General features: G+C 46.8%; 2 protein-coding genes across 6 annotated transcripts in view; one reads left to right on the top strand and one right to left on the bottom strand.

The window, feature by feature from the left end:
- LOC115207668 (B-cell receptor CD22-like) overlaps nt 1–13,864 on the top strand; it is a 63,211-nt gene extending 49,347 nt beyond the window's left edge. For all 4 annotated transcript variants that reach the window (XM_029775012.1, XM_029775003.1, XM_029774994.1 and 1 more), the window contains 3 exons: nt 3,004–3,090; nt 12,856–13,126; nt 13,633–13,864. In XM_029775012.1, coding sequence (XP_029630872.1) covers nt 3,004–3,090; nt 12,856–13,126; nt 13,633–13,779 — 505 coding nt within the window. In that variant the 3' untranslated portion in view covers nt 13,780–13,864. The remainder of the gene's footprint in view (nt 1–3,003; nt 3,091–12,855; nt 13,127–13,632) is intronic.
- Nucleotides 13,865–17,677: 3,813 nt separating this feature from the next.
- Nucleotides 17,678–26,886, bottom strand: part of LOC115207651 (DNA polymerase delta catalytic subunit) — a 34,501-nt gene continuing 25,292 nt past the window's right edge. Inside the window, exons 20-26 of one of the 2 annotated variants that reach the window (XM_029774959.1) lie at nt 24,488–24,640; nt 24,201–24,303; nt 23,961–24,093; nt 23,726–23,839; nt 22,852–22,904; nt 21,794–21,891; nt 17,678–17,928 (exon numbers count right to left, since the gene is read on the bottom strand). In XM_029774959.1, coding sequence (XP_029630819.1) covers nt 17,841–17,928; nt 21,794–21,891; nt 22,852–22,904; nt 23,726–23,839; nt 23,961–24,093; nt 24,201–24,303; nt 24,488–24,640 — 742 coding nt within the window. In that variant the 3' untranslated portion in view covers nt 17,678–17,840. The remainder of the gene's footprint in view (nt 17,929–21,793; nt 21,892–22,851; nt 22,905–23,725; nt 23,840–23,960; nt 24,094–24,200; nt 24,304–24,487; nt 24,641–26,886) is intronic. The other variant, XM_029774968.1, reaches the window with a different exon arrangement.

Raw genomic sequence — 26,886 nt, 5'->3', positions numbered from 1 at the left:
AAATTAAAGTGGAAAACCACACTACAGGCTGATCCAACTTTGATGTAGTGTCCTTAAAACAAGTCAGAATGAGGCTCAGTAGTGTGTGTGGCCTCCACGTGCCTGTATGACCTCCCTACAACGCCTGGGCATGCTCCTGATGAGGTGGCGGATGGTCTCCTGAGGGATATCCTCCCAGACCTGGACTAAAGCATCCGCCAACTCCTGGACAGTCGGGGGTGCAATGTGGCGTTGGTGGATGGAGCGAGACATGATGTCCCAGATGTGCTCAATTGGATTCAGGTCTGGGGAACGGGCGGACCAGTCCATAGCATCAATGCCTTCCTCTTGCAGGAACTGCTGACACACTCCGACCACATGAGGTCTAGCATTGTCTTGCATTAGGAGGAACCCAGGGCCAACCGCACCAGCATATGGTCTCACAAGGGGTCTGAGGATCTCATCTCGGTACCTAATGGCAGTCAGGCTACCTCTGGCGAGCACATGGAGGGCTGTGCGGCCCCCCAAAGAAATGCCACCCCACACCATAACTGACCCACCGCCAAACAGGTCATGCTGGAGGATGTTGCAGGCAGCAGAACGTTCTCCACGGCGTCTCCAGACTCTGTCACGTGCTCAGTGTGAACCTGCTTTTATCTGTGAAGAGCACAGGGCGCCAGTGGCGAATTTGCCAATCTTGGTGTTCTCTGGCAAATGCCAAACGTCCTGCACGGTGTTGGGCTGTAAGCACAACCCCCACCTGTAGACGTCGGGCCCTCATACCACCCTCATGGAGTCCGTTTGAGCAGGCACATGCTCATTTGTGGCCTGCTGGAGGTCATTTTGCAGGGCTCTGGCAGTGCTTCTCCTGCTCCTCCTTGCACAAAGGCGGAGGTAGCGGTCCTGCTGCTGGGTTGTTGCCCTCCTACGGCCTCCTCCACATCTCCTGCCCTGTCTCCTGGTAGCGCCTCCATGCTCTGGACACAGCAAACCTTCTTGCCACAGCTCGCATTGATGTGCCATCCTGGATGAGCTGCACTACCTGAGCCACTTGTGTGGGTTGTAGACGCCGTCTCATGCTACCACTAGAGTGAAAGCACCGCCAGCATTCAAAAGTGACCAAAACATCAGCCAGGAAGCATAGGAACTGAGAAGTGGTCTGTGGTCCCCACGTGCAGAACCACTCCTTTATTGGGGGTGTCTTGCTAATTGCCTATAATTTCCACCTGTTGTCTATTCCATTTGCACAACAGCATGTGAAATGTATTGTCAATCAGTGTTGCTTCCTAAGTGGACAGTTTGATTTCACAGAAGTGTGATTGACTTGGAGTTACATTAGGTTGTTTAAGTGTTCCCTTTATTTTTTTGAGCAGTGTATAATAATCCATTTACAGTAACATTTAATACTATTATCAGAGCTGATTACACAATATCAATGTTTTTTGAGCATGTCCTTTGTCTATGTATACTGGGGCAAGTTGTCACATGTGAAGACTTGCCCCAAGGTCATTGAGACAACTTGCCCCAAACTGGCATGTGTGCTAATGTTGGCTAAATCTCAAAGTTAGGACTGCAGCTAAAGTATCAAAAGACACGTTACTGTCTGCTCTACTCAGTGCAAAATTGTAATTTTGAACATTAATATCTAAAAGTTCTTTGCATAAAATGTAAAGTGCCAATATTTTACTTTGAAGGGGAAAAATAAGAAACTTGTTCTCATCAGATTAGTGACTTTGACCACATGTGAACAGCACATTGACTATAGAACATGTAGTCACACAAAGTAGCTAGTGTTGGAGGTATGAACAGTTTGACAACTTAACCGTGTGACAACTTACCTTGCTCACCCCTAGGGAAAATTAATGCACTCACTTACTGTAAGTCACTAAATAAGAGTGTCTACTAAATGACAAATGTAAAATGCTTAGGGGCACGGAGTCAAGCGTAGAGCATGTACTGTAGGAAGAAAAGAGGAAGCGAGAATCAAACTGTCATCTTATATCAACCTCACCCTAACATCCTATTTCAGCCACATCTGTTACTGACAGATGTACAGTGAGGGAAAAAAGTATTTGATCTCCTGCTGGTTTTGTACATTTGCCCACTGACAAAGAAGTGATCAGTCTATAATTTTAATGGTAGGTTTATTTGAACAGTGAGAGACAGAATAACAACAAAAAACATCCAGAAAAACGCATGTCAGAAATGTTATAAATTGATTTGCATTTTAATGAGGGAAATAAGTATAGACTGATCATTTCTTTGTAAGTGGGCAAACAAACAAAATCAGCAGGGGATCAAATACTTTTCCCCCCCACTGTATAAAATCGAGCGCACAGCCATGCAATCTTCATAGACAAACATTGCCAGTTGAATGGCCCGTACTGAAGAGCTCAGTGACTTTCAAAGTGGGACTGTCATAGGATGCCACCTTTCCAACAAGTCAGTTCTTCAAAATTCTGCCCTCCTAGAGCTTCCCCTATCAACTGTAAGTGCTGTTATTGTGAAGTGGAAAAGTCTAGGAGCAACAAAGGGAAATGGTTGTCTGCACAAGATCCGCAACAGGAAGGAAGCATAACATTATTTTTTAAATGTAACCTTTTATTTAACTAGGCATGTCAATTAAGAACAAACTCTTATTTATAATGATGACCTACTGGGGAACAAATCAAATCAAAGTTTATTTGTCACGTGCGCCGAATACAACAGGTGTAGACCTTACAGTGAAATGCTTACTTACACCAACAGTGCAATTTTGAAATAAAAAAATAGGTATTAGGTGAACAATAGATAAGAAAATAAATAAAAACAACAGTAAAAAGACAGTGAAAATAACAGTAGCAAGACTATATAGAGACACCGGTTAGTCAGGCTTATTGAGGTAATATGTACATGTAGGTATGGTTAAAGTGACTATGACTTTGATTAAGTATTTGAGGTCAGTGTTTGCCTTGTGTTGTAGTAGCAGGGTGAGGACACAGGGTTACCTCTATCTCCTATCTCTGTCTCTCTCCCCCTGCACAGACCAACCTACAATCCCCAGTCTACCATCACAGCTCAGGGTGGAAGCATTGTAATTGCCCCAGAGATCAACTCCATCTCAGAACAAAGGTAAAAGATTTATAACTCTTCCACTTTCTATACATGCGGTGAGGAAAAAGTACAGACTGGTACATTATTGTAATGATACTGTATTTATGCCAGGTTTCCTCAAGTCACCTTCAGAACTGTAGGAGAATATCATGTATTTTAGTCATAAGTGTTCTCTTTTGTTCAATATCTAGAGGACTCCAAGGTTGCACAATGCAGTGCCACACAACAAGGGTAAGGCCCATAGCCGTGGGATGTAAGGGGACTAAGGGTACTGCAGCACCCTTCTGATAAATCAAAAAAGTAGTTATTTTTTTATTGCACCATTTTTTTCTCCACGGAGCCTTTACTAGTTCTGTATGAGCGGACCTAAATAGAAGGTTTCATGTGTAAAATAAGTGGTTGAACTCTCTCGCTTACTCTCTCTTTGAACTGCCCCTAGTGTGAAGAGAGGCCCATCAGGGAAAAACCCATGCACTACCACAGCAAAAGGAAGACAAAGAATAATCAAAGACAACATTTCCTCATCAATCTACACACAATACCCCATACTGACAAAGCAAAAACAGGTTTAGACATTTTTGCTAATATATCACATTTCGATAAGTATTCAGACCGTTTACTCAGTACTTTGTTGAAGCACCTTTGGCAGCAATTACAGCATTGAGTCTTCTTGGGTATGACGATACAAGCTTGGCACACCTGTATTTGGAGAGTTTCTCCCATTATTCTCTGCATATCCTCTCAAGCTCTGTCAGGTTGGATGGGGAGCACTGCTGCACAGCTATTTTCAGGTCTCTCCAGAGATGTTCAATCGGGTTCATGTCCGGGCTCTGGCTGGGCCACTCAAGGACATTCAGAGACTTGTCCCGAAGCCACTCCTGCGTTGTATTGGCTGTGTGCTTAGGGTCATTGTCCTGTTGGAAGGTGAACCTTCACCCCAGTCTGAGGTCCTGAGCGCTCTGGAGCACGTTTTCATCAAGGATCTCTGTGTACTTTGCTCCTTTCATCTTTGCCATCCTGACTAGTGTCGGGTCTTTGGCTATGCCAGATTAAGTGATATGACATGCTAACTTATAAAATGATTTCTCTGTAATTAATATTACCTGATTAAGCTAATCATGTAAATGTAATTAACTAGAAAGTCGGGGCACCACGGAAGAACGTTTATAGAGCTGTTATCTTCCGAATAAACTCTTAAAATACTTAGTAATATTTTACATCGATAGCAGTCCATATTAACCCTTATCTTATTTTCAGTCTCATAATGAAAGTTCTACATTCTTGGCTATCTTCACAAACCCTGGCTAACAAGTTGAATCAGCAATACAAAATTGGGTTTAATTATTTATTTACTAAATACCTAAACTAATCACACAGAATTACATATACACAGAATAATGATGTCATACAGAAAACGTCCCGGTGGACGGAACCTGGTTACACAAAGGAAAGGGGGTTGGGCTTGAATGAAAGAGCGGGAAGATTTAGGAACCACAAACAGCAGCTATGCTATCGTAAATACATTATCTTATGCATTCTAAATTACCGCCCATTTGGAAAAGGAAAATGCAATAAATATTTACTCTGAGCTGCGCTTCGGTAGATTGGTCGTAGATGCTGGCCGGGTTGGCCAACAGATCTTCCTGTACTCGGAACAATGTCTCTGGTGGTAAATTGGATACGTGGTGGTATCTTCGTCTGGTTGTTAGACTGGATCCGTCGTCCGTCCTTTCCTAGCCCACGTCGACAGCGGCAGCTGCTAACTCAACGGCTAGGAAGTATCACTTCTGTAGTGAATAAGCTCAAAGTTCATACCAGTTCATACCATAGCTCACGCCAAGGTTGGCTTAGTTCTGTTCTTGACATGTGTCCTTCTAACGTAGAGGCTGCAGACCTCACGTACTGGAACTACCCGGTTATCTTTTCGTAAAAGGCTTATATAGTGGAGAGGGGGAAGGAGGTGTTTCATCGTTTATAACCCCTGTCTCTTCACAGGGTTGGGCCACTGATCAAGCAGGGCACTTTCCTTCTGAAAACCCAAATCTCTCATTTGGAAGCTAAAATTACATTTAATCTCCTAACAAACAATTTCAATATCAAACATTTCAATTGCATAACAATTCCATGTTACTCTGACAACTAGAGGGTGTATACTTTCTCAGGTACAGTTTATGTCATCCTGTCATCAGTCATAATGTCTCAGATAACAATGAACTGACCTCCATACTCATTACGTTATCAAGCATATTTCCAACTGGTTTTATTACCAAAATATGGTTCCTTTCCCCATTTGTTTGATGTTCCCAGACTCTCTATATTTAACAGGACAGCAGTCCTTCAGTAGGGTCAGTAAGAGAGGGGAAGGGGGAAAGGTATTTATGGGGGGGGGGTCATAAACCTTACCCACAGGCCAACGTCATGACACTAGTCTCCCAGTCCCTGCTGCTGGTAGCATCTCCACAGCAGGATGCTGCCACCACCATGCTTCATCGTAGTGATGGTGCCAGGTTTCCTCCAGACGTGATGCTTGGCTTTCAGGCCAAGGAGTTCAATCTTGGTTTCATCAGACCAGGGAATCTTGTTTCTCATGGTCTGAGAGTCCTTCAGGTGCCTTTTAATTAGGAATTTTACTGCACACTGCCCTATCCCATCTGGACAAGAGGAATACCTATGTAAGAATGATTTTCATTGACTATAGCTCGGCATTCAACACCATAGTACCCTCCAAGCTCATCATTAAGCTCGAGGCCTTGGGTCTGAACCCTGCCCTGTGCAATTGGGTCCTGGTCTTCCTGACAGGCCAACCCCAGGTGGTGAAGGTAGGAAACAACACCTTCACTTTGCTGATCCTCAACACTGGGGCCCCCACGAGGGTGCGTGCTCAGCTCCCTCCTGTACTCCCTGTTCACCTATGACTGCATGGGTATGCACGCCTCCAACTCAATCATCCAAGTTTACAGACAACAGTAGTAGGCCTGATTACCAACAATGACGAGACAGCCTACAGGGAGGAGGTGAGGGCTCTGGTGTCAGGAAAATAACCTCTCACTTTTCAGGATTTGCCGTACCAGGCGGTGATACAGCCCGACAGAATGCTCTCGATTGTGCATCTATAAAAGTTTGTGTTTTAGATGACAAGCCAAATTTCCAAACGGCAACTGCACCACGCACAACCGCAGGGCTCTCCAGAGGGTAGTGAGGTCTGCACAACGCATCACCGGGGGCAAACTACCTGCCCTCCAGGACACCTACAGTACCCGATGTCACAGGAAGGCCAAAAAGATCATCAAGGACAACAACCACCCGAGCCACTGCCTGTTCACACCGCTATCATCCAGAAGGCGAGGTCAGTACAGGTGCATCAAAGCAGGGACCAAGACTGAAAAACAGCTATCTCAAGGCCATCAGACTGTTAAACAGCTATCACTAGCACAGAGAGGCTGCTGCCTACATACACAGACTTGAAATCATTGGCCACTTTAATAAATGGAACACTAGTCACTTTAATAATGATTACATATTACATTACTCATCTCATACGTATATACTGTATTCTATACCATCTACTGTATCTCAGTCTATGCCACTCTGACATTGCTTGTCCATATATTTATATATTCTTAATTCCATTCCTTTACTTAGATGTGTGTGTATTAGGTATTTGTTGTGACATTGTTAGATATTGCTGCACTGTCGGAACTAGAAGCAAAAGCATTTCACTACACCCGCAATAACATCTGCTGAACACGTGCATGTGACAAATAAAATTTGATTTGAGGAGTGGCTTCTATCTGGCCACTACCATGAATGTCTGATTGGTGGAGTGCTGCAGAGATGGTTGTCCTTCTGGAAGGTTCTCCCATTTCCACAGAGGAACTCTAGAGCTCTGTCAGAGTGACCATCGGGTGCTTGGTCACCTCCCTGACCAAGGCCCTTTTCCCCCGATTGCTCAATTTGGCCGGGCAGCCAGCTCTAGGAAGAGTCTTGGTGGTTCCAAAATAAGTCCACTGTGTTCTTGGGGACCTTCAATGCTGCAGAATTGTTTGGGTACCCCTTCCCCAGATCTGTGCCTCGACACAATCATGTCTCAGAGCTCTACGGACAATTCCTTCGACCTCATGGCTTGGTTTTTGCTCTGACACGCACTGTCAACTGTGGGACCTTCTATAGACAGGTGTGTGCCTTTCCAAATCATGTCCAATCAATTGAATTTACAACCGGTGTACTCCAATCAAGGTGTAGAAACATCTCAAGGGCTCTCAGTGTTTGATTAGATTTTAGATTGCATTGATGTCAGAGTGATTAGAGGGACAATAGAGTGCTGAGTACCAGGCAGTTAGTATGTTTGGTAGGTTACTAATGACCATCAGCAGCATCAGAGCTTGGAGAAGTCTAATTACCGTGACTAAACAGTCATGTGGAATTTGACTGCCATCGTGACTCGTGACCGCCGGTGTGGTGGTAATAGGGTGACCGTAACAGCCCAATGAGACAGCCTATAGGGAGGAGGTCAGAGTCCTGGCAGTGTGGTTCCAGGACAAAAACCTCTCCCTCAACATGATCAAGACAATGCAGATGATCGTGGACTACAGGAAAAGGGGGGCCGAGCACACCCCCATTGAAATCGATGGGACTGTAGTGGAGCAGGTTGAGAGCTTCAAGTTCCTTGGTGTCCACATCACCAACAAACTATTATGGTCCAAACACACCAAGACAGTCGTGAAGAGGGCACAACAAAACCTATTCCCCCTCAGGAGACTGAAAAGATTTGACATGGGTTCTCAGATCCTCAGTAGGTTTTACAGCTGCACCATCAAGAGCATCCTGACTGGTTACATCAGCGCCTGGTAGGGCAACTGCTCAGCATTCGACCGCACGGCACACAGAGGGTAGTGCGTACCACCCAGTACATCACTGGGGCCAAGATTCCTGCAATCCAGGACCTCTATATGCCAGAGGAAGGCCCTAAAAATTGTCAAAGACTCAGGCCACCCTAGTCATAGACTGTTCTCTCTGCTACCTGCACGGCAAACGGTACAGGAGCGCCAAGTTTAGGTCTGACGGGCTCCTTAACAGCTTCTACCCCCAAGCCATAAGACTGCTGTACAGCTAATCAAATGGCTACCCAGACTATTTGTATTGACCCCCGCTTCTTTTTTTTTTATGCTGCTGCTACTTGCTGTTTTATCTATGCATAGTCACTTCACCCCTACCTACATGTACATATTACCGACTAACCTGTACTCCCACACATTGACTCGATACCGGTACCCCCTGTATATAGCATTTACATTACATTTACGTCATTTAGCAGACACTCTTATCCAGTGCGACTTACAAATTGGTGCATTCACCTTATGATATCCAGTGGAACAACCACTTTACAATAGTACATCTATATCGTTTTTTTGGGGGGGGTTAGAAGGATTACTTTATCCTATCCCAGGTATTCCTTAAAGAGGTGGGGTTTCAGGTGTCTCCGGAAGGTGGTGATTGACTCCGCTGTCCTGGCGTCGTGAGGGAGCTTCTTCCACCATTGGGGTGCCAGAGCAGAGAACAATTTTGACTGGGCTGAGCGGGAACTGTGCTTCCGCAGAGGTAGGGGGGCCAGCAGGCCAGAGGTGGATGAATGCAGTGCCCTCGTTTGGGTGTAGGGACTGATCAGAGCCTGAAGGAACGGAGGTGCCGTTCCCCTCACAGCTCCGTAGGCAAGCACCATGGTCTTGTAGCAGATGCGAGCTTCAACTGGAAGCCAGTGGAGTGTGCGGAGGAGCAGGGTGACGTGAGAGAACTTGGGAAGGTTGAACACCAGACGGGCTGCGGCGTTCTGGATGAGTTGTAGGGGTTTAATGGCACAGGCAGGGAGCCCAGCCATCAGCGAGTTGCTGTAATCCAGACGGGAGATGACAAGTGCCTGGATTAGGACCTGCGCCGCTTCCTGTGTTAGGCAGGGTCATACTCTGCAAATGTTGTAAAGCATGAACCTACAGGATCGGGTCTCCGCCTTGATGTTAGCGGAGAACGACAAGGTGTTGTCCAGGGTCACGCCAAGGTTCTTAGCACTCTGGGAGGAGGACACAATGGAGTTGTCAACCGTGATGGCGAGATCATGGAACGGGCAGTCCTTCCCCGGGAGGAAGAGCAGCTCCGTCTTGCCGAGGTTCAGCTTGAGGTGGTGATCCGTCATCCACACTGATATGTCTGCCAGACATGCAGAGATGCGATTCGCCACCTGGTTATCAGAAGGGGGAAAGGAGAAGATTAATTGTGTGTCGTCTGCGTAGCAATGATAGGAGAGACCATGTGAGGATATGACAGAGCCAAGTGACTTGGTGTATAGCGAGAATAGGAGAGGGCCTAGAACTGAGCCCTGGGGGACACCGGTGGTGAGCGCACGTGGTGCGGAGACGGATTCTCGCCATGCCACCTGGTAGGAGCGACCTGTCAGGTAGGACACAATCCAAGAGTGAGCCGCGCCGGAGATGCCCAACTCGGAGAAGGTGGAGAGGAGGATCTGATGGTTCACAGTATCAAAGGCAGCAGATAGGTCTAGAAGGATGAGAGCAGAGGAGAGAGAGTTAGCTTTAGCAGTGCGGAGAGCCTCCGTGACACAGAGAAGAGCAGTCTCAGTTGAATGACCAGTCTTGAAACATGACTGATTTGGATCAAGGTCATTCTGAGAGAGATAGCAAGAGTTGGAGAGAAAAGAAAGGGATACTGGTCTGTAGTTGTTGACATCGGAGGGATCGAGTGTAGGTTTTTTGAGAAGGGGTGCAACTCTCGCTCTCTTGAAGACGGAAGGGACGTAGCCAGCGGACAAGGATGAGTTGATGAGCGAGGTGAGGTACGGGAGAAGGTCTCCAGAAATGGTCTGGAGAAGAGAGGAGGGGATAGGGTCAAGCGGGCAGGTTGTTGGGCGGCCGGCCGTCACAAGTCGCAAGATTTCATCTGGAGAGAGAGGGGAGAAAGAGGTCAAAGCATAGGGTCGGGCAATGTGAGCAGGACCAGCGGTGTCGTTTGACTTAAACGAGGATCGGATGTCGTCAACCTTTCATCTGCAGAGTGCGAGGGGGGGGAGGATTCAGGAGGGAGGAGAAGGTGGCAAAGAGTTTCCTAGGGTTAGAGGCAGATGCTTGGAATTTGTGGAGTGGTAGAAAGTGGCTTTAGCAGCAGAAACAAAGGAAGAAAATGTAGAAAGGAGGGAGTGAAAAGATGCCAGGTCCGCAGGGAGGCTAGTTTTCCTCCATTTCCGCTTGGCTGCCCGGAGCCCTGTTCTGTGAGCTCGCAATGAGTCGTCAAGCCACGGAGCAGGAGGGGAGGACCGAACCGGCCGGGAGGATAGGGGACATAGAGAGTCAAAGGATGCAGAAAGGGAGGAGAGGAGGGAAGAAGGATTGAGCAGAGGGAAGAGATGATGGATGGAAGAGGAGAGAGTAGCAGGAGAGAGTAGCGGGAGAGAGAGCGCGAAGGTTGCGACGGCGCAATACCATCTGAGTAGGGGCAGAGTGAGTAGTGTTGGAGGAGAGCGAGAGGGAAAAGGATACAAGGTAGTGATCGGAGACTTGGAGGGGAGTTGCAGTGAGATTAGAAGAAGAACAGCATCTAGTAAAGATGAGGTCAAGTGTATTGCCTGCCTTGTGAGTAGGGGGGGACGGTGAGAGGGTGAGGTCAAAAGAGGGACAGGGGTGGAAAGAAGGAGGCAGAGAGAAATTAGTCAAAGGTAGACGTAGGGAGGTTAAAGTCACCCAGAACTGTGAGGGGTGAGCAATTCTCAGGAAAGGAACTTATCAAGGCGTCAAGCTCATTGATGAACTCTCCAAGGGAACCTGGAGGGCGATAAATGATAAGGATGTTAAGCTTGAATGGGCTAGTGACTGTGACAGCATGGAATTCAAAGGAGGAGATAGACAGATGGGTCAGGGGAGAAAGAGAGAATGTCCACTTGGGAGAGATGAGGATTCCAGTGCCACCACCCCGCTGACCAGATGCTCTAGGGGTATGCGAGAACACGTGGTCAGACGAGGAGAGAGCAGTAGGAGTAGCAGTGTTTTCTGTGGTAATCCATGTTTCCGTCAGCGCCAAGAAGTCGAGGGACTGGAGGGTAGCATAGGCTGAGATGAACTCTGCCTTGTTGGCCGCAGACCGGCAGTTCCAGAGGCTGCCGGAGACTTGGAATTCCACGTGGGTCGTGCGCGCTGGGACCACCAGGTTAGAGTGGCAGTAGCCACGCGGTGTGAGGCGTTTGTATGGCCTGCGCAGAGGAGAGAACAGGGATAGACAGACACATAGTTGACAGGCTACAGAAGAGGCTACGCTAATGCAAATGAGATTGGAATGAAAATTAACTAAACAACTGGGGAAGCGAGAGAGCAGGGCCTCCCTCACTAACCATTCGCTGAAACACTCAAATATAACTATTCCAACTTCCACTTAGAAATTATAATTGATGTAAACTACAGTGGTTCAATGTTTCCAGGAATAGGCTCAAACTTAGTTTATTCAGCTAGATAACTTGGTACAGTATTCTTCCGTGGAACCCACCCAGTGCACCGTATCCTATGATGCCATAGCTAACTAGCATGCTAGCATCCAATAACACACGGTTAACACCAATACTTGGTTACAACAAACTACCAGTGGATCATTCGTGTCCGTGTCTAGTTCCTTTCATAACGCAGAAGTAATTAAAACGTTGGTTAGCTAACACAAAGTCAGTCCTGGTAGCTACACAAGTGGACTACACATCTCGAATGTTCAGAAAGTTAAGCTTACGTTGCAAAAAATCTTATTGACTAAAAGGATACAGTACTGCTAGCTGGTAAAGTTGGCTAGCTAGCAGTGGCTGCGTTGTAGACGGTTTGAAAATGTAGCTGGCTAGCTAACCTCGATAGTTTCTCTGTACTACACTTTTATCTTAGATACAAAGACAACTATGTAGCTAGTGTGGCAAACCTCTTCAAAGTTAGGAGCGTTTGTCACAAATTAAGTGGGAAACTGTCACCAAAGTCAGCCCAGAATGAAAGTTCTTTCGAACATGACAGTACCTGTGTGTTTGTTTCTCTGTCCTGGTCCACCCAGGCCGCAGGTAAGGTCAAGGATAGCAGGGTTCGGTACACAAATCTGGATCTCGGTAGGTCCAGGTCTAAACGCCAACAGGTAAGTCCAAAACAGTCCAGCTCGTACACGGTAAATCCAGCCAATGTAGATTGTCTCTTTCTCTATGGTTCATAGATCCTTCCCGCCCTCTCTCTCTCTTCCTGGTTTTTCTTGACCTTTTATCTGTGGGTCGGCTCCACCTTCTGAGGGTTCCCCTTGCTTCTGGGAATTGTAGTTTTGGCAGTCGGCCATTTTGTGATCTGTAGTTCTGATCGGGGTGGCCATTTTAGTGATCGGGCAGAGCCCGTTTATTAGTTCTGCCCTCACATATCTGCCATTTATCACTCGACCCCCTTCTTTGCCACACTAGCTAACATTATACTAATCAAATCGTTCTGTTGTAATGTAATATTACCTGCGGAGCGAAGTATAGCCTCGTTATTGTTATTTTGTGTTAATTTAGTAAATATTTTTTTTAACTCTTAAGAAAAATAACTGCATTGTTGGTTAATGGCTTGTAAGTAAGCATTTCACGGTAAGGTCTACACCTGTTGTATTTGGTGCATATGACAAATACATTTTGTCAAATATTCCACTCAGGTAAAACAGCATAGCAGTTTCATTACTTTCTAAAAATGTACTGACAGTTGCAACAGTCACCTGACATGCATGGCTCTTCCACCACAGGACCGCTCTTCCACCACAGGACCGCTCTTCCACCACAGGACCGCTCTTCCCCACAGGACCGCTCTTCCACCACAGGACCGCTCTTCCACCACAGGACCGCTCTTCCACCACAGGACCGCTCTTCCACCACAGGACCGCTCTTCCACCACAGGACCGCTCTTCCCCACAGGACCGCTCTTCCCCACAGGACCGCTCTTCCCCACAGGACCGCTCGTCCGTGAGCGATGTTGATCGCCGCGTGACCCCAGACCTCCAGCATCCATCTATTCAGGTAAGACAACATGGCAATTGAAATTGCATGAACTTAGAAGGTAGACTGACACCATTAAACAGTAGGGAATTGGTTACAGAAGGGACCTTAACTCTCAACTTGTGGCGAAAGGTAACTGCGATAAGTTGGCAGGTTTTTAGGTAAAATGGGAATATAGTTCCTCAACAGGTCAGATATTTGGAGGTGGTGTTTAAAATATCCACTGTGCAATATATTTAATGCTGAGTGCTAAAACAAAGACTCATACAGTCACATTTTCTAAAAACTTGGTATGGCTTGGCCAGGATCAAACACCCAGCCTTTTGACTTCCAAACAGGAACTCACCACACGACTACATGGTAGGCTCAATATGTGGGAACAATACCGCAGTACAGGTTGATGACAGAGGTGCAAGCTAACAAGAGCTGTCTTCTGTCTCATTATTCACCTCCTGCATCTGCCTTCCTTCATGTTAACACTACGGCTATAAGCCTCCTTCTGACCTGAGTATCGGTTGTGCTTACAGGGAGACAACACGGGGGGGACAAAGCAGGGACATCAGAAATCAAGTCGGAGGACGAAAATGCAACATCTATCCAAATGCAAAAATGACTGGACAAGTACTGGACAGTTTATAAATGTCCTTAAGTGGTCCAGCCAGAGCCCGACTTGAACATCTCTGGAGAGACCCGAGTTATCGGCATATTCAACACCGTTCATGAAATATATTACCTTCAACAGTGTTATCCTGTGATCAAGCCATCAATGTTTTGTGATTATTGGTGTCGTAAAAATGTTAGCTAACAGGTTAGCAATTAGCATGTTTAATATTTCATTGGAAATACTATCAGCTTTTTGAGCGTTTTAGCTAAAAAATTTGTCCCGTATTATCGGCATTATTACTATGGGCTCCCAAGTGGCGCAGCGGTCTAAGGCACTGCATCTCAGTGCTAGAGGTGACACTACAGACCCTGGTTCAATTCCAGGCTGTATCACAATCCGGCCGTGATTGGGTGGCGCACAATTGGCCCAGCGTCTTCTGGGTTTGGCTGGGGTAGGCCGTCATTGTAAATATGAATTTATTCTTAACTGACTTGACTACTTAAATAAAAGGTAAAAAATAAATGATGGTACACAGTTATTAGCCACCTTACAATTCAGTAAAAAAAGACACCAACCATTCAACTTTCCATTGGGTTAATCCTGTGGACTCAAAAACGGTTCTTCACCAACATCTTTTCAGTGTTGTAACCAAATAATGTCTTTTTACAGATTCATATTTTTTGAGAAAGTAGATAGCAGTTTAATACTAAAATATAAATAAAAAACTTTAATTTCAGTGATTGACATGAAAAATGAAAACACTGTTGGAGTTTGTTGCAGAGATGCACAATGAAAGTAAAGGAAGAAATACACAAGATGGGTTGAATAATTAAAACATTTTTTTTAGACATGTATTGGATGTTTTACAAATAAATAATTTAATATGAAAACAAACAATTGAATCTCAACCCCCATTCCTATATTGTCAAAGAAATCCACAACACACACCTGCAGTGGAACCAGTGTTGGCAGAAGTCGCAGCACACACCTGCAGTGGAACCAGTGTTGGCAGAAGTCACAGCGGACCTACACTCCAGTGGGGAGCTTGCAGGCAGATCCACTCTCCCCACGGGGAGCACAGCAGGTGGTCTTCTTTTATTTGAAAAACATAATCAAGTTGATTAACATGGTTTGCAAATGCAAAGTACTACAGCTACCAGGGGAGATGGAGGAGGCAGTTGGTACAGATGAGGCTGCTGTGGTGGTGTTACCAGGGGAGATGGAGGAGGCAGTTGGTACAGATGAGGCTGCTGTGGTGGTGTTACCAGGGAAGATGGAGGGAGCAGGGACACCAGACGAGGCTGCTGTGGTGGTGTTACCAGGGGAGATGGAGGGGGCAGTTGGTACAGATGAGGCAGCTGTGGTGGTGTTACCAGGGGAGATGGAGGGGGCAGTTGGTGGAGATGGAGGGGGCAGTTGGTACAGATGAGGCTGCTGTGGTGGTGTTACCAGGGGAGATGGAGGGGGCAGTTGGTCCAGATGAAGCCGCTTCGGTGGTGACAGACGGGGGGGTGGTGGTGGACGTAAAAACTGACGATGGCTTGGAGGAGCTGGTGTTTGTAGTGGTGGGGTTGAGGGGACGACGGTGTGCTCGGGGGTCCGGCGGCTCCTACAGGTGTTGCGGCGGCTCCTACAGGTGTTGCAGGGGTCCGGCGGCTCCACTGGGAGTCACTGGCGGTGGTGACGCAGCTGTCAGTAGTGCTTCCAGCAGAGGCGATGGCGTCTATGGTCTCATCCATGGCAGCTCTCTCCTGTGCCCTCTGTGTTCTGAGGGCTGCCCGACGCTCTTTCTCCTCTACCTCGGTCCTCTCCTTCTCACCCCTCTCCTGCCACTGGTGCTTGTATTCCTCCTCGGTGAGGCATGTGGCGACCACAGGGAGTCTTCTGTATCGGTCTGTCCGATACTTCAGGACAGTAAGGATGTGCCCCAGGTCCTTCGGTATCAGCCCCCCCCCTCTATTAGCGGGTGCTTTTCTGGAGCAGGGACTGGGGCAGGGACTGGAGTAGGGGATGGGACTGGGGCAGGGGATGGGACTGGAGCAGGAGCTGGGACTGGGGCAGGAGCTGGGGCAGGGGATGGGACTGGGGCAGGGACTGGGGCAGGGACTGGGGCAGGGACTGGGGCAGGGACTGGGGCAGGGACTGGGACTGGGGATGGGACTGGGGCAGGGGATGGGGCAGGGGCAGGGGATGGGACTGGAGCAGGGGATGGGACTGGAGCAGGGGATGGGACTGGAGCAGGGGATGGGACTGGAGCAGGGGATGGGACTGGAGCAGGGGATGGGGCAGGGACTGGAGCAGGGGATGGGGCAGGGACTGGAGCAGGGGGATGGGACTGGAGCAGGGGATGGGACTGGAGCAGGGGATGGGACTGGAGCAGGGGATGGGACTGGGGCAGGGACTGGGGCAGGAGCTGGGGCAGGGGATGGGGCAGGAGCTGGGACAGGGGATGGGGCAGGAGCTGGGGATGGATGGGACTGGGGCAGGGGATGGGACTGGAGCAGGGACTGGAGCAGGGGATGGGACTGGGGCAGGGACTGGAGCAGGGACTGGAGCAGGGGATGGGACTGGGGCAGGGGATGGGACTGGAGCAGGGGATGGGACTGGGGCAGGGACTGGGGCAGGAGCTGGGGCAGGGGATGGGGCAGGAGCTGGGACAGGGGATGGGGCAGGAGCTGGGGATGGATGGGACTGGGGCAGGGGATGGGACTGGAGCAGGGACTGGAGCAGGGGATGGGACTGGGGCAGGGACTGGAGCAGGGACTGGAGCAGGGGATGGGACTGGGGCAGGGACTGGAACTGGAGCAGGGGATGGGACTGGGGAAGGGACTGGGGCAGGAGCTGGGGATGGGGCAGGAGCTGGGGATTGGGCAGGAGCTGGGGATTGGGCAGGAGCTGGGGATTGGGCAGGAGCTGGGACTGGGGCAGGAGCTGGGACTGGGGCAGGAGCTGGGACAGGGGATGGAACAGGGGACGGGGCAGGAGCTGGGGCAGGGGATGGAACAGGGGATGGGGCAGGAGCTGGGGCAGGGGATGGGGCAGGAGCAGGGGATGGAACTGGGGCTGGAGCAGGGGCTGAGGGTCCTCCTGTGGTCACTGGGGAGGAGGTGCTGGTGGAAGTCACAGTGCTGCTGGTTCCAGGAGAGGCAGTGTTGGGACCCGGTAGGGACCGAGACGGCATTAAATGGGACCCTTCAATGGCTGAAGGGGTAAAAAAGGGCAGAGGCCACACTTCTTACACAGTTCCACCACATACTGCCCTGGGGAGCCAGCACCTTGTGCCTGCTCTGGTCACTACAAAACCCTAATTTTACAGCTTTGTCATTTAACAATTTAATTTGACGTGATGAAGTCACAAAGGGCCAGAGATAATTAGACAACTGTGATAATCTGAAGTACCTAAAAGGGCCACTAGATTTTACTTTTTATTTTATTTAACTAGGCAAGTCAGTTAAGAACAAATTGTTATTTACAATGACGGCCAACCCCGGACGACGCTTGGCCAATTGTGCGCCACCAAAGGGACTCCCAATCAAGGGCAGATGTGATTCAGCCTGGATTCGAACCAGGGACTGTAGTGTCACCTCTTGCACTGAGATGCTGTGCCACTCGGGAGCCCAATTACAAATGATTCTTAAAATATACCAAAATTCTGGTAGTTTACTGTGAAACGTAGAAAGTTCCCAGTAACATACCCTCCCTTTGCAAGCCCTATCCTAGATCAGAACTTCTACTGAGATGCTTCATAAATACAGGCCGTAGTCTATATCAACACATAGCATGGGAACCCTGAAATGTAGCCTTTTAGAAGTGTATAGTAAAAAATGACTGCTGCTTTGCACAGGTTATCATAAAATACCTGCTACACAAATTTTAGTAACCAACATATTACAACATCCACCACCATACTTTTGGATCAATGCAACAAGTCTTCTAGACTGTAGACAGACAACAATGACTAGACACAATTCTACAAAAAATGCAATTTATTTAGATTCATATTTCAAGAAAATAGTGTAACATTTATAATTCTTACAAGACAATACAGTACAAATCCTTTCCAGGAGAGGGAAAGAGGGGGAGTGGGGAGAGAGGGAAGCCGGTAAATATGGAGTCTGTTGGGTCTGCCTCTCACCATCCAAAGCGAGACACCAGCTTCTCCTGATCATCCAGGTCTTTCTGCACCTTCTTCCTCATGTAGAATATGGGACAGTCCCGGCTGTACACAGGGAGGGACAGCAACATTTACTTAATAATATATACCGTGGGGTCTTAAATTATTGACAACCTTGATAAAGATGAGAAAAAACGTATAAAATAAATAGTTCAAATACTATATGCTCCATAAATATGGGGATTTATATTATTTTATGCTTATTTCATTGCTCAGAGAAAGATATTTTGTTTAAGTAACTTTATCTCCTGTTTCAATACCTCACCTTGAGAGGATAAGGGTACTGAGCCTTCTTCTAAAGTGTTTCATGAGATTATAGAACACAATGGGAGGGATCTTACACCATTCCTCTAAACAACATCTTTGGAGATCCTTCGTCTGTGCTTATGGACTTCCCTCTTCAATTCAAACCACAGGTTTTCAAATGGGTTTGAAGTCTGGAGACTGAGATGTTGATTTTGTGGCCAATAAAAATTGTGTTTGTGGATTTTGATTTGTGCTTGTTATTGTCTTGCTGGGAGATCCACTTGGGGCTAACTTTCAGCCTCCTGGCAGAGGCAACCAGGTTTTTGGCCAAAATATCCTAGTACTTGGTGAAGTACAGTGGAAAGAAAAAGTATGTGAACCCTTTGGAATTACCTGGATTTCTGCATAAATTGGTCATAAAATTTGATCGGATCTTCATCTAATTCACAACAATAGACAAACACAGTCTGCTTACACTAATAACAAACAATTATACACTTTCATGTCTTTACTAGCACACTGTGTAAACAGTCACAGGGCAGGGCGGAAAAAGTATGTGAACCCTTGGATTTAATAACTGGTTGACCCTCCTTTGGCAGCAATAACCTCAACCAAACGTTTTCTGTAGATGTGGATCAGACCTGCACAACGGTCAAGAGGTATTTTGGACCATTCCTCTTTACAAAACTGTTTCAGTTCAGCAATATTCTTAGGATGTCTGGTGTGAACCGCTCTCGAGGTCATGCTACAGCATTTTAAATCAGGTTGAGGTCAGGACTTCTGTTGAAGCCATTCTGTTGTTGATTTACTTCTGTGTTGTGGGTCGTTGTCCTGTTGCATCACCCAACTTCTGTTGAGCTTTAATTGGCGGACAAATAGCCTTACACTGTCCTGCAAAATGTCTTGATAAACTTGGGAATACATTTTTCCGTCAATGATAGCAAGCTGTCCAGGCCCTGAGGCAGCAATGCAGCCCCAAACCATGATGCCCCCTCCACCATACTTTACAGTTGGGATGAGGTTTTGTTGTTGGTGTGCTGTGCCTTTTTATCCCTCCACACAGTGTTGTGTGTTCCTTCCAAACAACTCACCTTTAGTTTAATCTGTCCACAGAATATTTTGTCAGTAGCGCTGTGGAACATCAAGGGGCACGTGCAGCGATGGTTTTTTTGGACAGCAGTGGCTTCTTCCGTGGTGTCCTCTCGAACACCATTCTTGTTTAGTGTTTTACGTATCGTAGACTCGTCAACAGAGATGTTAGCATGTTCCAGAGATTACTGAAAGTCTTTAGCTGACACTTTAGGATTCTTCTTAACCTCATTGAGCATTCTGCACTGTGCTCTTGCAGTCATATTTGCAGGACAGCCACTCCTAGGGAGAGTAGCAACAGTGCTGAACTTTCTCCATTTATAGACAACTTGTCTTACCGTGGACTGATGAACATCAAGGCTTTTATAGATACTTTGTAACCCTTTCCAGCTTTATCCAAGTCAACAATTCTTAAACGTAGGTCTTCTGAGATCTCTTTTGTTCGAGGCATGGTTCACATCAGGCGATGCTTCTTGTGATTTATAGGGCAAGGCAGCTCTAACCAACATCTCCAATCTCATCTCATTGATTGGACTCCAGGTTAGCTGACTCCTGACTTCAATGAGCTTTTGGAGAAGTCATTAGCCAAGGGGTTCACATAATTTAAACATTCAGTGTAGGTTGGAAAAAGTATGTATTCAACATAGACAAGAAAAATATAATAATTTCTGTGTTATTAGTTTAAGCACACGGTTTGTTTATTGTTGTGACTAAGATGAAGATCAGATCAAATTTTATGACCAATTTACGCAGAAATCCAGGTAATTCTAAAGGGTTCACTTTTTCTTGTCACTACATTATCCCGTTGGCCTTAACAAGGGCCCCAGAAACAGTAGACGCAAAATAGCCCCATAACATCAAACATCCATGAAAAACAGAGCTCTTTGGCCACGCACACTAGAGGTGGGTTTGACGTGAAAATGAGAATGCATGAGCAGAACCCCATACCTACTGTAAAATATGGTGGTGGATCTTTGTTATGGGACTATTGTTGCTATTTTCACAAGAGATATACTCCAGAAAAAGTAATACAACCTATACAGAGTGTGCAACTTTCTTTTTATACAGTTTACCCTCCGTTAGAATCAACAAAAATGTTTGGGTGTGCGTCGGCTCATGCTTTTTAAGGGACTGCTGCTCTGACAGTTTGGTTACTGGGGGGTTGAACTGTGATACAGGGGTTTGAAGGGGGATACCTAATCAGTTGTACAACAACCCAACCCCTCTGAATCAGAGAGGTGCGGAGGGCTGCCTTACGGTGTTTCACCTGTGCTGCTCGTCCTAATATTTATACATTTCTTCATTCCATTCTTTTACTTTTATATGTGTGTATTGTTGTGAATTGTTAGATTTTACTGCACTGTTGGAGCTAGGAACACAAACATTTTGCTACACCAGCAATAACATCTGCTAAATATGTGTATGTGACCAATAACAGTTGATATTTAAGAGAGGTGATAACCACCTCACATTTTTTCTTTTAAACATTTTTCAAGCTCTGAAGTTCGTTGTTGATCATTGCTAGCCATTTTTATGTCTTGTCATATATTTTCAAGCTGATTTAAATAAAAACTAGGCCACTCAGCAACATTCAACGTCGTCTTGGTAAGCAACTCCAGTGTATATTTGGCTTTGTGTTTAGGTTATTGTCCTGCTGAAAGGTCAATTTGTCTCCCAGTGTCTGTTTGAAAGCAGACTGAACCAGGTTTTCCACTAGGATTTTGCCTGTGCTTCTCTCTATTCTGTGTCTTTTTAGCCTAAAAAAAACCTCTAGTCTTTGATGATGACAAGCATACCCATAACATGATACAGCCCCCAACATGCTTGAAAATATGAAGAGTGGTACTCAGTGATGTGCCACATTGGATTTGCCCCAAACATAACTGTGTATTCAGGGCAAAGATTTTATTTCTTTGCCACATTTTTTGCAGTTCTACTTTAATGCCTTGCTGCAAAACAGGATGCATGTTTTGGAATATTTTATTATTCCGCACAGGCTTCTCTTCACTCTGTCATTTAGGTTAGTATTGTGGAGTAAGTACAATGTTGTTGATCCAATCCTCAGAGTTTAATGGCTGTGATGAGAGAACTAACTGTTTTAAAGTCACCATTGGCCTCATCCCTGAGCGGTTTCCTTCCTCTCTGGCAATTGACTTACTTGGGAAGGACGCCTGTACCTTTCTAGTGACTGGGTGTATTGATACACCATCCAAAATGTAATTAATAACTTCACCATGCTCAAAGGGATATTCAATGTCTGCTATTTTTATTAGTTCTGTGTGTAACAGATATGTTGACGTGTATTTCAGAGTGGGTCTGTGTGTGGTAATTGTCCGACATGAGTGTGTACTGCTGGTACAGATGTTGCACATTTAGGTGCATTAAAGTTTCCCTTTCATTAGTGAATATAGAGTATCTCCCATTTCAGAAATGTCACCTTAAGTTATCTTTAGATTGTAAACTAACTTGGAGCTTGACATCACTCTGTGAGAGAGTCACATTAACGATGTAACGGCAAAGTAACTTTCAAACACACACATCTGTATACCAGTTGTGTGTGTGTGTGTGTGTGTACCTGGTACAGAGTACATCCTCATGGAGAGAGCCCTGACAGCGTTGACACTGTGTCCACAGGCGAGAGAAGCGCTCCTCCAGAGTACTTAAGTGGAAGATCTAGAATTCAAAGAGATTCACCATTAGTAAGTACTAATCAGATACACCCTTAAGTACACTGAACAAAAATAAAACGCAACATGCAACAATTTCAAAGATTTTGCTGAGATACAGTTCATATAAGGAAATCAGTCAATTTAAATAAATTCATTAGGCCCTAATCTGTGGATTTCACATGACTGGGCAGGGGTACAGCCATGAGTGGGCATAGGGTCACCCACTAGGAAGCCAGGTCCAACCAATCAGAATGAGTTTTTCCCCACAAAAGGGCTTTATTACAGACTAAAACTCCTCCGCAACCCCCCTCCCCCCCTCTGACGATCCCGCAGGTGAAGAAGCCAGATGTGGAGATCCTGAGTGGTTCCACGTAGTCTACGGTAGTGAGGCCGGTTGGATGTACTGCCAAATTCTATAAAACAACTTTGGTGGCAGCTTATGGTAAAGAAATGCACGTTCAATTCTCTGGTAACAGCTCTGGTGGTCATTCCTGCAGTCATCATGCCAATTGCACACTCCCTATGGCATTGTGTTGTGTGACAAAACTGCACATATTAGAATGGCCTTTTATTGTCCCCAGCACAAGGTGCACCTGTGTAATGATCATGCTGTTTAATCAGCTTATTGATATGCCACACCTGTAGGTTGGATAGCTTATCTTGGGAAAGGAGAAATGCTCACAAACAGGAATGTAAACACAATAGTGCACACAATTTGAGAGAAATAAGCTTTTCATGCATATGGAACATTTCTGGGATCTTTTATTTCAGCTCATGAAACATGGGACCAACACGTTACATGTTGTGTTTATATTTATGTTCAGTGTATTTATCACCAGATGGATTCACCATTAGAAAGTAGTTATCACCAGATCACCTTGACACACCCCAATGTACGCATGTTGTATCCCTGTTACATTAAATATTTAGCACCAGATTAACAGAACAGGTTGGTATATTGTACCTCTTTCTGGTACAGCTCCGACTCCTTCTTCTTACAGAAATCACACACAGCCGCTGTGGGGAGGACAGCAGAGATTAGAAATCACACAGTCTTGTACAACTAACCTTGTGGGGACACACAATTCAGTCCCATTCAAAATCCTATTTTCCATAACCCCTAACCCTAACCCCCCTAGAAATAGCATTTGACCTTGCGGGGACCAACAAAATGTCCCCAGTTGGTCAAATGCTTGTTTATTTGTTTATTCTTGTGGTGACTTCTGGTCCCCACAAGCATAGTTAAACACGTGTACGCACACACACACAGAAGGATGTGCAAGTGAAAACACACAAGAATGCAAGAACATTCACAGCAGAAAGATGGATGGATTAGTGGGAACACACAGCCACAGCAGAAAGAGGATGAATTAGTGGGAACACACAGCCACAGCAGAAAGATGGATGAATTAGTGGGAACACACAGCCACAGCAGGAAGAGGATGGATTAGTGGGAACACACAGCCACAGCAGAAAGATGGATGAATTAGTGGGAACACACAGCCACAGCAGGAAGATGGATGGATTAGTGGGAACACACAGCCACAGCAGAAAGATGGACGGATTAGTGGGAACACACAGCCACAGCAGAAAGAGGATGAATTAGTGGGAACACACAGCCACAGCAGAAAGATGGACGGATTAGTGGGAACACACAGCCACAGCAGAAAGAGGATGAATTAGTGGGAACACACAGCCACAGCAGAAAGAGGATGGATTAGTGGGAACACACAGCCACAGCAGGAAGAGGATGAATTAGTGGGAACACACGCCAACAAACAGATAAATGACTTACACACACACACACACACACACAGTACATGATTACAGTCTCTCACCATCGTTCTTCAGCACTGCTCTGCAACCGATACAGGCGCTCCTCCTGGTGGCGAAGGCCATGAGCCCCCCCACCCTGGAGGTCAACACTGTCTTACAGCGCGTGTGATCCCCCTCTGAAACGCACATCAACTTTTTTAGTGCAATTAGTCTAATAATAGCAGCAGTCATGGTGTGTTTGTAGTGCGTGAGTGGGCCTAGAGAAAGGACGAGAGTGTGTGTGGCATACTGACTCACTCAGTAAGACGCTCTCTGCTTTGCTCTCTCCCAGGATGGGCTCAAAGATGCGGAGCAGTGGTTTGGAGAGCTGTTGTTCCAGGTAGTACTGGGTGTCAATGGGAATGTTGTTCTCCAGAACATAGATTGGGTCCTGCACACACAATATCAATTATTTGTGTGAATGTTAATTAATGTATACCTTTACACGGCACACCAACAATCACATGAATATTTCCAATAGACACACCCAGTTCTAACCTCAGACTTCATGTATGCTGCTACTCCTTTGGCAGCTTTGATGATGACATAGGGAACTCGGTCTCCCAGTTGGGGGGCGCTACCCGCGTCTCTCTTCTTCATCCTGCAGAGGTGAGGGGTCAGAGGTTATCAACTGGTAACAAGGATAAAACAACTTTTATTTGGATGGGCTTCCATAAACCGTTCTAATCCAGCCATTACAATGAGCCTTTCCACCCCATTTCTCCTTGCACCAGCCTCCCATGTTCCTCCTCTCTCTGTGCCTCTCTCCATCTCTCCCTCGTTACCTCTCGGCCAGCTCCACATGCGCCTGCTTGGCAGCGTACTCCTGGGCTGTGCGAGTCAGCTCCTTGGTGATAACCAGCTGGCTGATGTCGATGCGGTTACACAGCAGGTCAGAGATCACCTCTTTGGCGTGGGCCACCGCACCCTGGGGATCTCTGTGTAGAGAGACCAGGAGGGAGGGAGGGTAGAGAGACGAGAGAGGCGAGGGGAGAGAGACGAGGGAGGGAGAGAGGCGAGGGGAGAGAGACGAGGGAGGGAGAGAGGCGAGGGGAGAGAGACGAGGGAGGGAGAGAGGGAGGGTAGGGAGGGAGAGAGGGAGGGTAGAGAGACGAGGGAGGGAGGGAGGGTAGAGAGACGAGGGAGGGAGGGAGGGTAGAGAGACGAGGGAGGGAGGGAGGGTAGAGAGACGAGGGAGGGAGGGAGGGTAGAGAGACGAGGGAGGGAGGGAGGGTAGAGAGACGAGGGAGGGAGGGAGGGTTAGAGAGACGAGGGAGGGAGGGAGGGTAGAGAGACGAGGGAGGGAGGGTAGAGAGACGAGGGAGGGAGGGAGGGTAGAGAGACGAGGGAGGGAGGGAGGGTAGAGAGACGAGGGAGGGAGGGAGGGTAGAGAGACGAGGGAGGGAGGGAGGGTAGAGAGACGAGGGAGGGAGGGAGGGTAGAGAGACGAGGGAGGGAGGGTAGAGAGACGAGGGAGGGAGGGTAGAGAGACGAGGGAGGGAGGGTAGAGAGACGAGGGAGGGAGGGTTAGAGAGACGAGGGAGGGAGGGTTAGAGAGACGAGGGGAGGGAGGGTTAGAGAGAAGAGAAAGGGAGGGTTAGAGAGCGAGGGAGGGAGGGAGGGTAGAGAGACGAGGGAGGGAGGGTAGGGAGGGTTAGAGAGACGAGGGAGGGAGGGAGGGAGGGTAGAGAGACGAGGGAGGGAGGGAGGGTAGAGAGACGAGGGAGGGAGGGAGGGTAGAGAGACGAGGGAGGGAGGGAGGGTAGAGAGACGATGAGGGAGGGTAGAGAGACGATGAGGGAGGGTAGAGAGACGATGAGGGAGAGGAGGAGCAGAGTCATTTATTTGATTTATTTAACCAGGTTAGTCTCGTTGAAACAAAACTTTTTCAGGAGAGGCCTGGACCAAGACAGAAGCAACATCAGTTTCAGACATGACATCAACCAGACAAAACTTACATCAATACAACAAGCAGTATGTCAGTAACAAACATGACATCAACCAGACATGAGAATGTTCTGCAGTAGGTACCTGTCTATGAGAATGTTCTGCAGTAGGTACCTGTCTATGAGAATGTTCTGCAGTAGGTACCTGTCTATGAGAATGTTCTGCAGTAGGTACCTGTCTATGAGAATGTTCTGCAGTAGGTACCTGTCTATGAGAATGTTCTGCAGTAGGTACCTGTCTATGAGAATGTTCTGCAGTAGGTACCTGTCTATGAGAATGTTCTGCAGTAGGTACCTGTCTATGAGAATGTTCTGCAGTAGGTACCTGTCTATGAGAATGTTCTGCAGTAGGTACCTGTCTATGAGAATGTTCTGCAGTAGGTACCTGTCTATGAGAATGTTCTGCAGTAGGTACCTGTCTATGAGAATGTTCTGCAGTAGGTACCTGTCTATGAGAATGTTCTGCAGTAGGTACCTGTCTGAGAATGTTCTGCAGTAGGTACCTGTCTATGAGAATGTTCTGCAGTAGGTACCTGTCTATGAGAATGTTCTGCAGTAGGTACCCGTCTATGAGAATGTTCTGCAGTAGGTACCTGTCTATGAGAATGTTCTGCAGTAGGTACCTGTCTATGAGAATGTTCTGCAGTAGGTACCTGTCTACGAGAATGTTCTGCAGTAGGTACCTGTCTATGAGAATGTTCTGCAGTAGGTACCCGTCTATGAGAATGTTCTGCAGTAGGTACCCGTCTATGAGAATGTTCTGCAGTAGGTACCTGTCTATGAGAATGTTCTGCAGTAGGTACATGTCTATGGGTTTCCATCCAATTTGAGGCAGATCTTTATGAGAATATTTAAAAAATTGTTATAAAATAATATGTCTGTGCGTGATGACATAGTGCACATAAACATTTATTTTGCAGCTAAATTCCCATGTAAAGAATGAAAAAATGAATGTTTCCATCGCATTTTCAACTCGAATGGATATTTTGTCACTAAAGACGTGTTGTATAGAAAATGTGCCCTCTCCACTCTGGTATTGTCAGGTGTGCTCTAGCTAACAGCTGGCAGACAGGGCGGGTAGAAGCCTACATGACATTTTTATGAATAAGAGCAATATTTCTATTGGTCAAACGGCAGCCAAGCGTCGATCATCACGTCATCAGAATAAGACCCTCAATATTTATTGGAAAGGAGCATCAAGCTCATCACCTTGTACCGTCACCACCCTGTGAAGTTCA

The sequence above is a fragment of the Salmo trutta genome, chromosome 1 (assembly GCF_901001165.1).
Source record: "Salmo trutta chromosome 1, fSalTru1.1, whole genome shotgun sequence".
NCBI classification, from domain to species: domain Eukaryota; kingdom Metazoa; phylum Chordata; class Actinopteri; order Salmoniformes; family Salmonidae; genus Salmo; species Salmo trutta.
This window is presented reverse-complemented; position numbering and strand designations above follow the sequence as displayed.